At 43.2% G+C, this 15,938-nt stretch overlaps 1 protein-coding gene across 5 annotated transcripts in view; it reads left to right on the plus strand.

The window, feature by feature from the left end:
* The window catches only part of ttll11 (tubulin tyrosine ligase-like family, member 11), a 226,157-nt gene that overhangs the window by 66,386 nt on the left and 143,833 nt on the right, over positions 1 to 15,938 (plus strand). For 4 of the 5 annotated variants that reach the window (XM_072566444.1, XM_072566445.1, XM_072566447.1 and 1 more), the window contains exon 4: positions 14,827 to 15,402. The exons of the other annotated variant lie outside the window; for it this stretch is intronic. In XM_072566444.1, the coding sequence (XP_072422545.1) occupies positions 14,827 to 15,402 (576 nt within the window). The remainder of the gene's footprint in view (positions 1 to 14,826; positions 15,403 to 15,938) is intronic. 5 annotated transcript variants of the gene reach the window in all.

Raw genomic sequence — 15,938 nt, forward strand, 5'->3', positions numbered from 1 at the left:
ATAAACACGATTATTGATGACGTTTAATGACAGAAAACTGAATCTAAATCTACCTTTTAGTACAGAATGTTAAGGAAGAATGCCTAGCCCATACAGAAACCATAAAAAAAATGAAAGCAACTCCGCTTTTGTTGTTTTTTTTGAAAGCACTGCTGATCTTGCTGAACAACAATTCAAATAGTGTCAGAGTTTGAGTGACATAATCTGACACTGATTCTTGCAACAAGCCTTCTCCTGCCTGAAATGGGAGCTTCAGACACTTCTCAAAATATGTCCGATAACATTGAGAAATGCTCTGTGTGAACACAATGACTCTTGTGATTCTGCTGCTTATGGTAGTGTTCTTGTTCCTGAGTCAATTCATCAATTCAAACCCTACTAAAATCGGAATGTATAATGTAACAAAGTGCCATCTTACAATACAAAGGGAGTACTGCTTTGGAGATGTCAACATTGGGATGGGGTGTTAAAATACAGCATGCCTGCCATCTCAGCTGTAGACATTCATTGATGGAGTAACTTAAATATGAATGGGGAGTACTCCTGGTGTACTGGCCAACTTCTATTTCTCAACAGACACTGTCAAAATCATTCATACCACTAATATTTGTGGGACCTTCCTGCTATGTTTGCCTGTAAAAATAGAATGATTCCACTTGAACTCAGCAAATAAAAATAATTGAACAGGTAGTTGGAGTATTGTGTGCACTTTTTGATAACCAGTCAGAGTATGAATGATGCAGCATTTATTAATTGGGATATTATTATTGATGAAAATTATTACCCATTTATTAAAAGAGAATCAAAGTTAAGAGTTAAACATAAGAACAGAAGAAATGGGAGTGGGCCATTTGGCATTTGAAGTTATTTGTCCATTCACTAAGATGATCTGATTATGGCCTTGGCTTCACTTTTGCTGCTTATCTCATAACCACTGATTCCCTTGTCAGTGAAAAGCTGTCCATCACAGTTTTGAATTTAGTCAGTTATCCAGCCGCCACTGTATTGGGGAAAGATAATTCCAAGATAAGTACTTTCAGAGAAAAACAAAACCTTCTTGTTGCCATATTAAATGGGCGTTTATTTTAAAAGTGTACTCCCAGCTCTCTTTCACAAGTAGTAATATCCTTTCATTCTTGTATATTTCAATTAAGTCATCTGTAATTCTTCTGAATTCCATGTGACTACCACTCTGCTCAACCTTTTCTCATAAGGCAAGCTTTTCAGTCCTTGGAAGTGATTGGAGGTTGTTCAGATAAGATTCAATGCAAATATGTCCATCCTTAAGTAAGATGACCACGGCTGTACATTAGTCTCTCCAGGAGTCATCTCACCAGCACTGTCTACAAGGGTAACAAGACATCTTTACGTTTATACACCTTCCCCCTTGTCAAAGTGGCCAACATTTTGTCCAATTTCCAAATTATTTGCTGGCCCTACATCTTTTGTGATTTCTACAGGAACTGTAGATTACAGCATTCTGTAATCTCTCTCTCTTTTCACTTTATTTTTCTATTCTTCCCACCAAAGTGGACAGCCTCTCATTTTCCCACAATATACTCCATCTGCTAAACCTTTGTCTACTCACTTAACCTATCTATATCCCTGTACAGACTTTTTCTATCCTCCCAACAACTTACTGTTCTTCCTATCTGCACGTTGTCACAAATTTGCTGACAGTTGGTAATTTTATTTGCGTCATTAATACAAATTATAAATAGTTGAGATCCCAGCACTGATCTCAGTGACTCGTATAGTTTGCTATGCTGCAATTTAATCTATTATTCTTGATTAGATTTCCTGTTGGTGAACTAGCTAATCCTCTGTCCAGAGTCTAATGTATCATCCCAACACCATAAGCTCTTATTTTATGATGTAACCCTTATGAGATGCCTTATCAAATGCACTACATCTACCATTTTTCCTTTATCCACTGTATTTGTTATAAGAAAATCAGAGCAGTATTGGACCAGTCAGCTCCTCAAGCCTGCTCCATCATGAAATACGAACATGCCTGATCATCCAAGTCCGTACTCTGTTCCTGCTTTCTCCCCATACCTTTTGATCCTTTCAGCCTTAAGAACTGTATAGAAACTGGATAGAAAATATTTTAACTTCAACTGCTTTCTGTGTCAGAGACTTTCACAGGCTTACCACTCTCTGGCTAAAGAAATGTCTTATCATCTCAGTTTTAATTGGCCCAACCCATCATCTTTGGATTCTTCGGTCATTGGAAACATCCTTCCTGCCTTCCTGTTAGAATTCTGTAGGTTTGTATGAGATTTGTTCCCTCATTCTTCTAAACTCAAGTGAATATATTGCAAGTCGATCCACTCTGTCTTCATATATCAGTCCTGACATCCTAGGAATCAGTCTAGTAGATCTTTGTTGCCTTCTCTCCATAACCAGAACATCCTTCCTCAAATAAAGAGACCAAAACTGAGCACAATGCAGAGGAACCTCGATTATCTGAACTAGATGGGTGGGCACTATTTCATTCGAATAATCAATTTATTCAGTTAATCAATTAAATACCTTTCTTCTAGGGCTCAGAGGTTTTTTTTAAGTCTGCTTCCCGACTGGGAGCTGTATGTACTCAGGCAGCAGCACACTGCGCCCTGCCCGCCCCCCCCCCCCCCAACCCCATCCAACACCGCACCCCTGCCTGCCCCCCAACCCCCTCCAACACTGCCCCCTGCCCACCCACCAACCCTGTCCAACACTGCCCCTGCCTGCATCCCAACTCCATCCCCACCTGCCCCCCAAACCCGTCCAACATCCCCACCCCCACCCCCGCCCCCTTTCCGCAGCAGCCAGACTGGATATCAACAACAAGACTGCTGCTGCTGCCTTTTGGGGGTGAGTCTCCAAATAGCGTATACTTTTTACTGCAACTTTTTGACAGGTTCCCCCTTTGCCCTATACTGAACAATGTTGGGCAGATTATCTGGGAAAGGGGGGGGGGGTTTAGGGTACACCCCTGTGTCGAACTCCAGGGAAAGTATGGGGAGAGAGAAAGAGGATGGGCAGTCAGTCATTTGGACATAGTGCCTCTTTAATCACTGTAAACAAAAGACGCGATCAGTGTTGGAAACACGTCTTTGATATAATGTTCTATTGGGAACTCGAGGTCTCCTTCAGATAATCCGATATTTGGATAATTGATATTCGGATAATCGCGGTTCCTCTGTACTCCAGGTGTGGTCTCATAAAGGCCCAGTACAATTGCACAAGACATCCTTGCCCAATGCTCAAATCTTATCACAATGAAGACCAACATACCATTTGCCACCTTCACCACCTGTTGCACCTGTATACTTGTTTTCAACAACAGGTGTACAAGGCCACCCATGTCTTAGTGCACCTCCCTCTTTCCCAATCTATCACCATTCAGTTAATCTACCTTCCTCATTTGCTACCAAACTGGATAATATCACATTTATTCACATTATACTTCATCTGCCATGCATTTGCTCATTCACTCAGTTTGTCCAAATCACATTGAAGCTTCTCTACTTCCTCCTCACAGCTCACCTCAAACAAGTGTAATTAACTTACTCTACACTTATTTCCCTTTCACAAAACCATTTTGACCCGTATTATGATTTTCTAATTGTCCAGTTACTATCTCTTTAGTGATGGATTCTAGCATTTTCACAATGATATATGTCAAGCTAACTAGCCTAGAATTTCATCCATTTTGTCTCTTTCCTCTGAATACTGCCATTGCATTCCGGATTTTTCAATCCACTGGATGTAAACAAGGGAATTTTAGTAGATTACAACCATCAAGCATCTTTGTAGCCACTATTTTTAAGACTCTGGCTGCAAACCATTCAATGCAGGGAACTTGTTAGTTTTAAGTTTTCCTATTGCTATTTTTCTAGTAGTAGTAATTGCTTTTAAGTTCCTCCTTACCCTTTGTCTTTTGACTTTTCATCTACTCCTGGAATGTTGTTTGCATCCTTTACTCAGACAAATGCAAAACACTGATTAAAGCCTCTGCCATTTCCTCTTTTTCCATTATTAATTCATCATAATGTCATTAACCCTTGAAAGATAGTTTTGAAGCAAACATGATCATTTATTTCCCAAAAAACATTGTAAAGCAATTTGTTGACACTGAGACTTGCGAGACGAGCAAACACCAAGGACCATGCAGCTCATCTACCATCATGATAGTCAGTTGATTGAGTTGTTGGCTAATCATAGCCATTGACCTTCTCTACATTTATGTTAACTGATTTCAGCCAAGGTAGTACTATAATTCACCATTATCTTTAAGGCCAGAGTTTCTGACCCCACCAAGTCCCCTTGCCCAAAATTGTGTGTAATAATACTGGATGGAGATGGGATCAGGCTAAGGAGTTAACCTTCCATTTCACAATCTCAATGTCCTGCTGATGCTCGTAAAAAAAAATTAAATGTGAACATTTATCACACCGAAAAAACCTAAGCATGAGTCACTCATTATCTAAGGGCCAGAAAAGGAAAGAGAAAGAAAACAATATTTTTGTAAAAGATCACATCAATAGTTTTTCATTGGAAATAAAAGTGGGAATATAAAATCAATTTATATTCAGAAGAATGCAAAACAAAATTAAGATTTCAAAGCTTGCCACTTTTCTTGCAGTATAATGCATATAAAAATGATCAGGTTAATTCTTGGTCACAAATTTCCAAAATAGAGGGATATAACAATTGTATACCTCAAAAATGTCATCTAGGTGCAATGTTTTTATCACAGTTTTTTCTCTGTTGCTGCAATGTATTTTTTTTTGTTTTCACCATACAGCTTTTGTTTGTTTTCAGTTCATATAATCTCATCATCTTTCTTTGTTCTGCAAGATGAAGATGACAGTACAGGTAGTTCTTCTATAATGCAATGGTTGCATTCTTGTGCAACCCCATGTTAAAAAAAAAACTCGAGTTTTATAAACAGTACTTAAAGAGTTGGCAACGTAATCGCGTTACAGCCAACACATGTTTTAAAACTTGACGCTTTACAAACAGTACTCCAATTCATCACTCACATTATAGTCAATTCATGTTAGCGAAACATATGTTATAACTGACCGACCTATATTTATCATTTTTTATTCACTCATGGGGCATGGGCATCACTGGCTGGAACCACATTTATTGCCCAGCCCTAGTTGCCCTTAAGAAAGTGGTAGTGATTGATCTGCCTTGAACTGCTGCAATCTCTGTACTGCAGATAGATCCACAATGGCATTAGGGAGAAAATTCCAGGATTTTCATCCCAATGACACAAAAGGAACAGTGATACATTCAGGATGATGAGTGGCATGGAAGGAAACTTAAGGTGGCATTGTTCTCTTGTATTTACTGGCCTAGTCTTTCTAGATGGTACAGGTCATTCTGCGATAACGCGTGTTTCGTTAGTGTGAATTCGCTGCAATGTGATTGACAAATTGGGTACACTGTTTCTAAAGCAGGAACTTTTAAAACATGTTGGCTGTAAGTGATTACATTGCCAACACTTCAAGCGCTGTTTTTAAAGCATGATTTTTATACAGTGCGGGGTTGCACAAGTACGCAACCATCACGTTATCAAAGAACTATCTGTAGTTCTCATGGATTGAAAGGTGTTGTTTAAGGATCATTGATGGATTTCTGCAGTGCACTGCATGTTGTAAATGGTACTCTACTGCTATTGAGTATTGGTCATCGAGGAAGTGGATGCGTGTGGATGTGGTCCTAATCAATCAAACTGCTACGTCCTGGATGATGTTAAGCTTATTGAATGTTGTTGGAGATGTACTCATTCAGGCAAGTGTGGAGTATTCCATCATACTCCTGGATTGTGCGTTGTAGATGGTGGACAGGTTTTGGTGTGTCAGGAGATGAGTTATACACTGCATTATTCCTGGAAGAATTGAGAAAGTTCTCGTTTGGATATGGGTGACTGTTAAAGCCAGTCTACACTGGAAGGATCAGCAAATGGACAGAATGCTATAGATGATTGGGATTTAGACAAATTACTGCATTTTGCTATCAATGCGGTTTCTCTCTGCTTCTGAGACGCACTTTCTTTCAAAACAGAAATTGCAAAATTTTTAATTTAATTGCAGCAGTGTATCTATGCTGGGCAAGCTTCTCCCAGGACTTGATATCAACATCAAAACTTCACAAAGTGAAGCTTATTGGCGTTCTTGTAGCACTTCCTTTGGACTAGCACAAGTGCGTGTATTGCACTCAAGCTTTCTACAAAAGATTCCCTTTGTAAAGGCAGTGTAAGCATTATGGCTATGTGGCCAAGCCAGTGCAATCTGTTGCTGTCTTAATATGGTGTAAATGTATGGCATATCAGCTCAGGTAGGAGAAAGTGGGGATTGCAGGTGCTGGAGATCAGAGTTTAAAAATGTGTTGCTGGAAAATCGCAGCAGGTCAGGCAGCATCAAAGGAGCAGGAGAATCGACCTTTCGGGCATAAGCCCTTCTTCAGGAATGAGGAGGGTGTGCCAAGCAGGCTAAGATAAAAGGTAGGGAGGAGGGACTTGGGGGAGGGGCGTTGGGAATACGATAGGAGGTTAAGGTGAGGGTGATATGCCGGAGAGGGGGTGGGGGCGGAGAGGTTGGGAAGAAGATTGCAGGTCAAGAAGGCGGTGCTGAGTCCGAGGGTTGGGACTGAGAAAAGGCAGGGGGAGGGGAAATGAGAAAGCTGGAGAAATCTACGTTCATCCCTTGTGGTTGGAGGGTTCCTAGGAGGAAGATGAGGTGCTCTTCCTCCAGGCGTCGTGTTGCCATGGTCTGGCGATGGAGGAGGCCAGGGATATGTGGAGGCCAAGGACCTGCATGTCCTTGGCGGAGTGGGAGGGGGAGTTAAAGTGTTCAGCCACCGGGCAGTTGGGTTGGTTGGTGCGGGTGTCCCAGAGGTATTCTCTGAAACGTTCCGCAAGTAGGCGGCTTGTCTCCCCAATGGATAGGAGGCCACATCGGGTGCAGCGGATGCAGAAAATGATGTGTGTGGAGGTGCAGGTGAATTTCTGACTGATATGGAAGGATCCCTTGGGGCCTTGGAGGGAAGTGAGGGGGGAGGTGTGGGCACAAATTTTGCATTTCTTGTGGTTGCAGGGGAAGGTGCCGGGAGTGGAGGTTGGGTTGGTGGAAGGATGTGGACCTGACGAGGGAGTCACGGAGGGAGTGGTCTTTCCGGAATGCTGATAGGGGTGGGGAGGGAAATATATCCATGGTAGTGGGGTCTGTTTGGAGGTGGCAGAAATGACGAAGGATGGTGCGATGTATCTGAGGTTGGTGGGGACCAGTGGGGTTCTGTCCTGGTAGCGATTGGAAGGGCGGGGCTCAAGGGTGGAGGAGCGGGAAGTGGAGGAGATGCGGTGGAAAGCATCGTCAATCATGTGTGAGGGGAAATTGCGGTCTTTGAAGAAGGAGGCCCTCTGGGTTGTTCGGTATTGGAATTGGTCCTCCTGGGAGCAGATGCGGCGAAGGTGAAGGAATTGGGAATATGGGATGGTGTTCTTACACAGGGCAGGGTGGGAGGAGGTGTAATCTAGGTAGCTGTGGGAGTCACGACGTGACATCGAACAATTCTTCCGTCGCCTCCGCCTCCGAGCTTACTTTCACAATCAGGACTCCCGCCCACCTTCCGAGGACCCCTTCGCCCACCTCCAACACACTGCATCCACCTGGACACCCCGCGCTGGCCTATTACCTGCCCTTGACCTCTTCATTTCCAACTGCCGCCAGGACATTAACCGCCTCAACCTGTCGTCCCCCCTCCCCCACTCCAACCTCTCACCTTCACAACACGCAGCCCTCCAATCCCTCTGCTCCAATCCCAACCTCACCATTAAGCCAGTGGATAAAGGGGGCGCAGTGGTAGTCTGGCGCACTGACCTCTACACCGCTGAAACCAAACGCCAACTCGAGGACACCTCTTCCTACTGCTCCCTCGACCATGACCCCACCCCCCCATAACCAAACCATCATCTCCTAGACCATACAGAACCTCATCACCACCTCAGGAGATCTCCCACCCACAGCTTCCAACCTCATAGTCCGGGAACCCCGCACTGCCCGGTTCTACCTCCTTCCCAAGATCCACAAGCCTGACCACCCTGGCCGACCCATTGTCTCAGCATGCTCCTGCCCCACTGAACTCATCTCTACCTACCTTGACACTGTCCTATCCCCCCTAGTCCAGGAACTCCCCACATACGTTCGAGACACCACCCACGCCCTCCACCTCCTCCAAGACTTCCGTTTCCCCGGCCCCCAACACCTTATCTTCACCATGGATATCCAATCCCTCTACACCTCCATTCGCCATGACCAGGGCCTCCAAGCCCTCCGTTTTTTCCTCTCCAGACGTCCCCAACAGTACCCTTCCACTGACATTCTCATTCGTTTGGCCGAACTGGTCCTCACCCTTAACAATTTCTCCTTTGAACCCTCCCACTTCCTCCAGACCAAAGGCGTAGCCATGGGCACACGTATGGGCCCCAGCTATGCCTGTCTCTTTGGCTATGTAGAACAGTTGATCTTCCGTAATTACACCGGCACCACTCCCCACCTCTTCCTCCGCTACATTGATGACTGCATTGGCACCACCTCGTGCTCCCACAAGGAGGTTGAGCAATTCATCAACTTCACCAACACATTCCACCCTGACCTTAAATTTACCTGGACTATCTCTGACACCTCGCTCCCCTTCCTGGACCTCTCCATCTCCATTAGTGACGACCAACTCAACACTGACATTTTTTACAAACCCACCAACTCCCATAGCTACCTGGATTACACCTCTTCTCACCCTACCTCTTGCAAAAATGCCATCCCGTATTCCCAATTTCTCCGCCTCCACCATATCTGCTCCCAGGAGGACCAGTTCCACCATAGGACACACCAGATGGCCTCCTTCTTTAGAGACCGCAATTTCCCTTCCCACATGGTTAAAGATGCCCTCCAACGCATCTCGTCCACATCCCGCACCTCCGCCCTCAGACCCCACCCCTCCAACCGTAACAAGGACAGAATGCCCCTGGTGCTCACCTTCCACCCTGCAAACCTTCGCATCAAGCAAATCAACCACCGACATTTCCGCCACCTCCAAAAAGACCCCACCACCAGGGATATATTTCCCTCCCCACCCCTTTCCGCCTTCCGCAAAGACCGTTCCCTCCGTGACTACCTGGTCAGGTCCACACCCCCCTAAGACCCACCCTCCCATTCTGGCACTTTCCCCTGCCACCGCAGGAGCTGTAAAACCTGTGCCCACACCTCCTCCCTCACCTCCATCCAAGGCCCTAAAGGAGCCTTCCACATCCATCAAAGTTTTACCTGCACATCCACTAATATCATTTATTGTATCCGTTGCTCCCGATGTGGTCTCCTCTACATTGGGGAGACTGGGCGCCTCCTAGAAGAGTGCTTTAGGGAACATCTCCGAGACACCCGCACCAATCAACCAAACCGCCCCGTGGCCCAACATTTCTACTCCCCTTCCCACTCTGCCGAGGACATGGAGGTTCTGGGCCTCCTTCACCGCCGCTCCCTCACCACCAGACATCTGGAGGAAGAACGCCTCATCTTCCGCCTCGGAACACTTCAACCCCAGGGCATCAATGTGGACTTCAACAGCTTCCTCATTTCCCCTTCCCCCACCTCATCCTAGTTTCAAACTTCCAGCTCAGTAACTGTCTCCTTGACTTGTCCGGACTTGTCCGACCTGCCTATCTTCTTTTCCACCTATCCACTCCACCCTCTCCTCCTTGACCTATCACCTTCATCTCCTCCCCCACTCACCCATTGCACTCTATGCTACTCTCTCCCCACCCCCACCCTCCTCTAGCTTATCTCTCCACGCTTCAGGCTCACTGCCTTTATTCCTGATGAAGGGCTTTTGCCCGAAACGTCGATTTCGCTGCTTGTTGGATGCTGCCTGAACTGCTGTGCTCTTCCAGCACCACTCATCCAGTATTTGGTTTTCAGCATCTGCAGTCATTGTTTTTACCTAGCTGTGGGAGTCAGTCAGTTTATAGTAAACATCTGTGTTGAGTCGGTCGTCCGAGATAGAAATGGAGAGATCTAGGAAGGGGAGGGAGGAGTCTGAGACGGTCCAGCTAAATTTGAGGTCGGGGTGGAAGGTGTTAGTAAAGTGGATGAACTGGTCAACCTCCTCGTGGGAGCACAAGGTAGCACCGATACAGTCATCGATATAGTCACCAATTCCAATACCGAACAACCCAGAGGGCCTCCTTCTTCAAAGACCGCAATTTCCCCTCACACGTGATTGACATTTACATCTGCCTGGTAATTTGGTTTGCCACTTAATCTACAGAATCTTTCAATGGCAGCTTAAGTGAAAATGTTTGAACTTCATGGTGTGACACTGGTTTACATTTTAGATCTTGCATGCACAGAGAAGTGCGAGGAGGAATGTTGTTTTATAGACTTGTAATTGGGAAGGTAGAATACTTCTTTTTATGTGCAGACTGTCCAAAGTCTGCCAAGGCTCCATTTCATATGGCAATTCCTGCATGCTCTCATTGTCATTATAGATAGTTTAGAGATGCTGAGGTAAGTGAAAATATCCACTGTTGACAGATTCTAGTGTAAAGTGTCTTTTTGTTTTCATGTATATTTTAATGTGGATTGAACTGAGAAAAGGCCTCCTTTAAAAACCAAGGATTGTGGAAGTGATTACTATGTTTTTAAAAGAAAACCACCAGCACTTTATTTTAAGCACTGTTTTCGTATTTGTTTGTTCGATAAGTTGGCGATGTACAGTTGTAGATGAACTACCACCAGAGAGTGTGTACTGAAAGTACTGAAAGCAACAAGTAATTGATTAGTCTGTGGAGTGACAAAGACTTTCTGTCTGCCCACAACTGTTATTTCCTCCCAGGTAGTTACACGGTTCATGGGTGTGAACAAGTTGGTCAGAAATCTTTGGACTTCCTGAAAGAAAGATGCTATCTTAGTTGCTGCGGTAAAAATAATCTCCTCATGCCTGAAGAATGCCAGTTTATTTTCTCCCATTAGTTACTGCACGTTATTGCTTTTCACCAACAAGTTAGAGACTTTATACATAGCAAACCAGTTTGTCGATCTCTTCTGTTTGCAGGTGAAAGTACCTGGAGAAGAGAGACATTAACAAATGTCAAGTACTGGCATGCCAAAAGAATCATCTCAGTGAACCCTGTGGACAGGAACTGTCTTTTTAATTTTGCCTCTACCATGCCATGGTTAACAGCACATCTGGTCTTGGGCTTGGAATAAGAATTTCCTGGAATAAGAACAACCTGCTTTATTACTTAAATTATTCGCCTGTAAATCAAAGGGCTGAAGTTGTCACATATACTGCATTGGATATCCATTTCTGAAAGGGAAGCTAGTATGCAGTCAACAGTAAATATGAAATCAGAAAATATATCCTTGAAGACTAGTCTTTGCCTACGTTTGTCTCAGATTGAGCAGTTTTCTGACCATGTGATATCTGATATTGATACCAGGATCATTATTATGGAAGGCATCAAAAAGAAAACATGCTGAAGAGGGTTGGTGCTAACATGCAAACCTGTTTTATTTCATCATTGACTGGGATTGGCTTAGTCATTCTCTACTTTCTGTTACTTTCATGCAATTTCTAATTTTCATTTGAATTTGATGCTACATTCTATTCTAACTCATAAGAAATATGTTTTTAAAAATTAATTGTGTTCTGTATCTATTGGTGACTAGCTCAAAATTTGACATGAAAATTATGTCAAAACCATGAAGTACCTGATGCTGATGAATAAAATTTAATTTTCCAGAATATGAGGACTCCTGTTAACAAATAAATCTAAGGTAGATTGATATATTTTGTTAAGCAAAGTTAAGGGATGCGGGTCAAAGGCAGGTGATATAAAGTTAGGCCACATACCAGTCGTTATTGCACTGAATGATATAACCGGCTCAGATGGCCTATTCCTATTCCTATAAATGTGCTGTTAACCATGACATTTGTATGGCATTCAAAGAAGGGATGAAAGGTGAGGCAGTAAAGTTTGAGTTAGTGGGATAACACAGAATGGAATGTGAAGATATACAGGGATGACTGAAGCAAAAAGCTCAGAGGTATAAGGTTTGAGGAGAATGGAGGTATAATGGTACCAGGCTATGTAGGGATTTTTAGATGATGAGGATATTACATTTAACAATTGGATGATTTGAAACCCATCTAAATCAATAAGGATGGGAGTATACGGTGAGCAAGATTTTGTACAAGCCAGGATGTGAGGATGGGGTTTTAGATTTTGAAAACTTGATGTTGCATTGCATCCTGAGAATAGCTTCAACTTCATTTGAGCAATCCTTATAACTGCCTATTTACACCTCTGTAAACGCAAATGGATTTCCCTTCTGTCTTTGCTCATCTGCTGCAGGAATGTTCATTACAGCTGGTCTTGACTACTCCAATGTAGTCCTGGTTAGTGTCCCATATTCTCCCTGTAAAACTGAAATCATCCAAAACACTATGTCGTAATTTGCTGCATGTTCCATTTCCCTGTTGCCCTTGTGATAGATGTCCTTCAAACTTTCCCAAACAAGCAGCATCTTGTTTGTAACAGTCAGAGCCCTTTTGTTTCATTGTATTCCTATGAAATACATTGGCGTTTTCAATAGGTTAAATGCACTCCATAAAAATGTTGGAATTTGTGGAGGGTGGCAATCAGAGAAATAGAGCCTGGTGACAAAATAACGTCAAAGGCTTCAATACAATGAGCAGTCTAAATTGCAGCAAGAGAGGGAGTTGAGCTTTTTATGTCAGTGAAAATATAACCTAGACTTCCTGAGTTTTGTTGAGGAAATACTGACTCCTCTGTGAGTTGATGCAGAAAGACTGAAATTTGAAAAGTATTGGAGATATTGAGTGTCTTTTTCGGCTGGAGTGAAATGCTGGCTCAAATATTTTAATCTTCCAGGAAATGGTAGCAAGAATAATTTTAGCAGATCCTTTATGTAGAAAAAAATCAAAGCAGTGAATTCTTTGTAGCTTCCAGTTATGGGAGAAGTTATGGTCATGGTCTGTTTATTCATAGAGTCAAAGAGATGTACAGCATGGAAACAGACCCTTCGGTCCAACCCGTCCATGCCAACCAGATATTGTCCCACCTGCCAGCACCCTGCCCATATCCCTCCAAACCCTTCCTATTCATATACCCATCCAAATGCCTCTTAAATGTTCCAATTGTACCAGCCTCCACCACTTCCTCTGGCAGCTCATTCCATACATGCACCACCCTCTGTGTGAAAAAGTTGCCCCTTAGGTCTCTTTTATATCTTTCCCCTTTCACCCTAAACACATGCCCTCTAGTTCTGGACTCCCCGACTTTTGCCTATCCATGCCCCTCATAATTTTGTAAACCTCTATAAGGTCACCCCTCAGCCTCTGATGCTCCAGGGAAAACAGCCCCAGCCTGTTCAGCCTCTCCCTATAGCTCAAATCCTCCAACCCTGGCAACATCCTTGTAAATCTTTTCTGAACCCTTTCAAGTATCACAACATCTTTCTGATAGGAAGGAGACCAGAATTATGTGCAATATTCCAACGGTGGCCTAACCAATGTCCTGTACAGCGCAACATGACCTCCCAACTCCTATACTCGATACTCTGACCAATAAAGGAAAGCATACCAAATGCCTTCTTCACTGTCCCATCTACCTGCAACTCCGCTTTCAAGGAGCTATGAACCTGCACTCCAAGGTCTCTTTGTTCAGCAACACTCCCTATGACCTTACCATTAAGTTATTAGGTCCTGCTAAGATTTGCTTTCCCAAAATGCAGCACCTCGCATATATCTAAATTAAACTCCATCTGCCACTTCTCAGCCCATTGGCCCATCTGGTCCAGATCCTGTTTTAATCTGAGGTAGCCCTCTTCGCTGTCCACTACACCTCCGATTTTGGTGTCATCTGCAAACTTACTAACTATACCCCTTATGCTCACATCCAAATCATTTATGTAAATGACAAAAAGTAGAGGACCCAGCACTGATCCTTGTTGCACTCCACTGGTCACAGGCCTCCAGTCTGAAAAACAACCCTCCACCACCACCCTCTGTCTTCTACCTTTGAGCCAGTTCTGTATCCAGATGGCTAGTTCTCCCTGTATTCCATGCGATCTAACCTTGTTCATCAGACTCCCAGAGGGAACCTTGTCAAACGCCTTGCTAAAGTCAATATAGATCACATCTACTGCTCTGCCCTCATCAATCCCCTTTGTTATTTTTTCAAAAAACTCAATCAAGTTTGTGAGACATGATTTCCCACACACAAAGCCATGTTGACTATCCCTAATCAGTCCTTGCCTTTCCAAATACATGTACATCCTGCCCCTCAGGATTCCCTCCAACAACTTGCCCACCACCGAGGTCAGGTTCACCAATCTATAGTTCCCTGGCTTATCTTTACCACCCTTCTTAAACAGTGGCACCATGTTTGCCAACCTCCAGTCTTCCGGCACCTCACATATGACTATCAATGATACAAATATCTTAGCAAGAAGCCACTGCTCGCTTCACACAGTTTTGTGGCTTCACACAGAGTTCTTGGGTTCACCTGATCAGGTCCTGGGGATTTATCCACCTTTACCTGTTTCAAGACATCCAGCACTTCAACCTCTGTAATCTGGACATTTTGCAAGATGTCACCATCTATTTCCCGACAGTCTATATCTGCCATATACTTTTCCACAGTAAATACTGATGCAAAATATTCATTTAGTATCGTTACTGAGTAATTGAAAAGACATTATTGCTATATAAACCATTTAATGTTTACTTTGTTTTTACATGTAGGTACGTGTGTCAAAAGAAAATGATTCATCTTGGAAACCTACTTTTATTGTAAAGCCAGATGGAGGATCCCAAGGTGATGGAATCTACCTCATTAAAGATTCTAATGATGTCCGAATGTTGGCCAACCTCCATAGCAAGCCAGCAGTGGTCCAGGAATATATCAGCAAGCCATTACTGATCGATAAATTGAAATTTGACATTCGATTGTATGTCTTGCTCAAATCATTAGACCCACTGGAGATCTACATAGCCAAAGACGGTCTGTCTAGATTCTGTACAGAACCATATCAAGAGCCTAACAGTAAAAATTTTCATCGAGTATTTATGCACTTAACAAACTACTCTCTGAATGTCCATAGTGGAAATTTCATTCATTCTGACAGTGTAAACACTGGAAGCAAAAGGACATTTTCAAGTATTGTAACCAAGCTTTCTATGCGAGGCTATGATGTGAAGAAAATGTGGTCGGATATTATCACATTAGTAATTAGGGCTATTATTGCATTGGTTCCTGAATTAAAAGTTTATCATCAAACATATATTCCTCCAGGAAAACCTGGACCGACATGCTTTCAGGTCAGTATGTTGTGTTATTGTATTGTCCTTTGTAATACTGCGGTGTTCAGGTCCATGAATCTCAGTATTATAAGTTTTATGATTAAGCTGTTGACTTCCTTTGCAGTGCTTAATCATTGAAGTTTTACAGTCCTGTTTCCGGCATTCACTGGTCTCTTCAGGCCTTCTGATTTCAAGAAGGCATTTACTGTAGTTGTTTATAAAATCCTTTGAAATAGACTGCCAGGAGGTGTCTGACAACAGCCAAGGATTTACTTTTTTTTTCTCTGAGGAAACACCCCAAGTCTACTTAATATTTCCCACGGCATCACTTACTTATGAAGCTATGCTCTTTGGTTCTGTAGCCAAGTGCTAAATGTGTATGTGCTAGAGTTATCCAGTATTGATTATAGCTGCCTGCAATATTAAGATTTTGTGATGGGCTTGTAAGACTAGAGCCATTTACAGAGCTAATCTAAAGTTTCCTGGTCATGATTAATTCCAGGACCCATTCCAGGTACAAATATGTTTTCAAGCATACTAAGTTTATCATGACG

This window comes from Chiloscyllium punctatum, chromosome 49 (genome assembly GCF_047496795.1).
Source record: "Chiloscyllium punctatum isolate Juve2018m chromosome 49, sChiPun1.3, whole genome shotgun sequence".
NCBI classification, from domain to species: domain Eukaryota; kingdom Metazoa; phylum Chordata; class Chondrichthyes; order Orectolobiformes; family Hemiscylliidae; genus Chiloscyllium; species Chiloscyllium punctatum.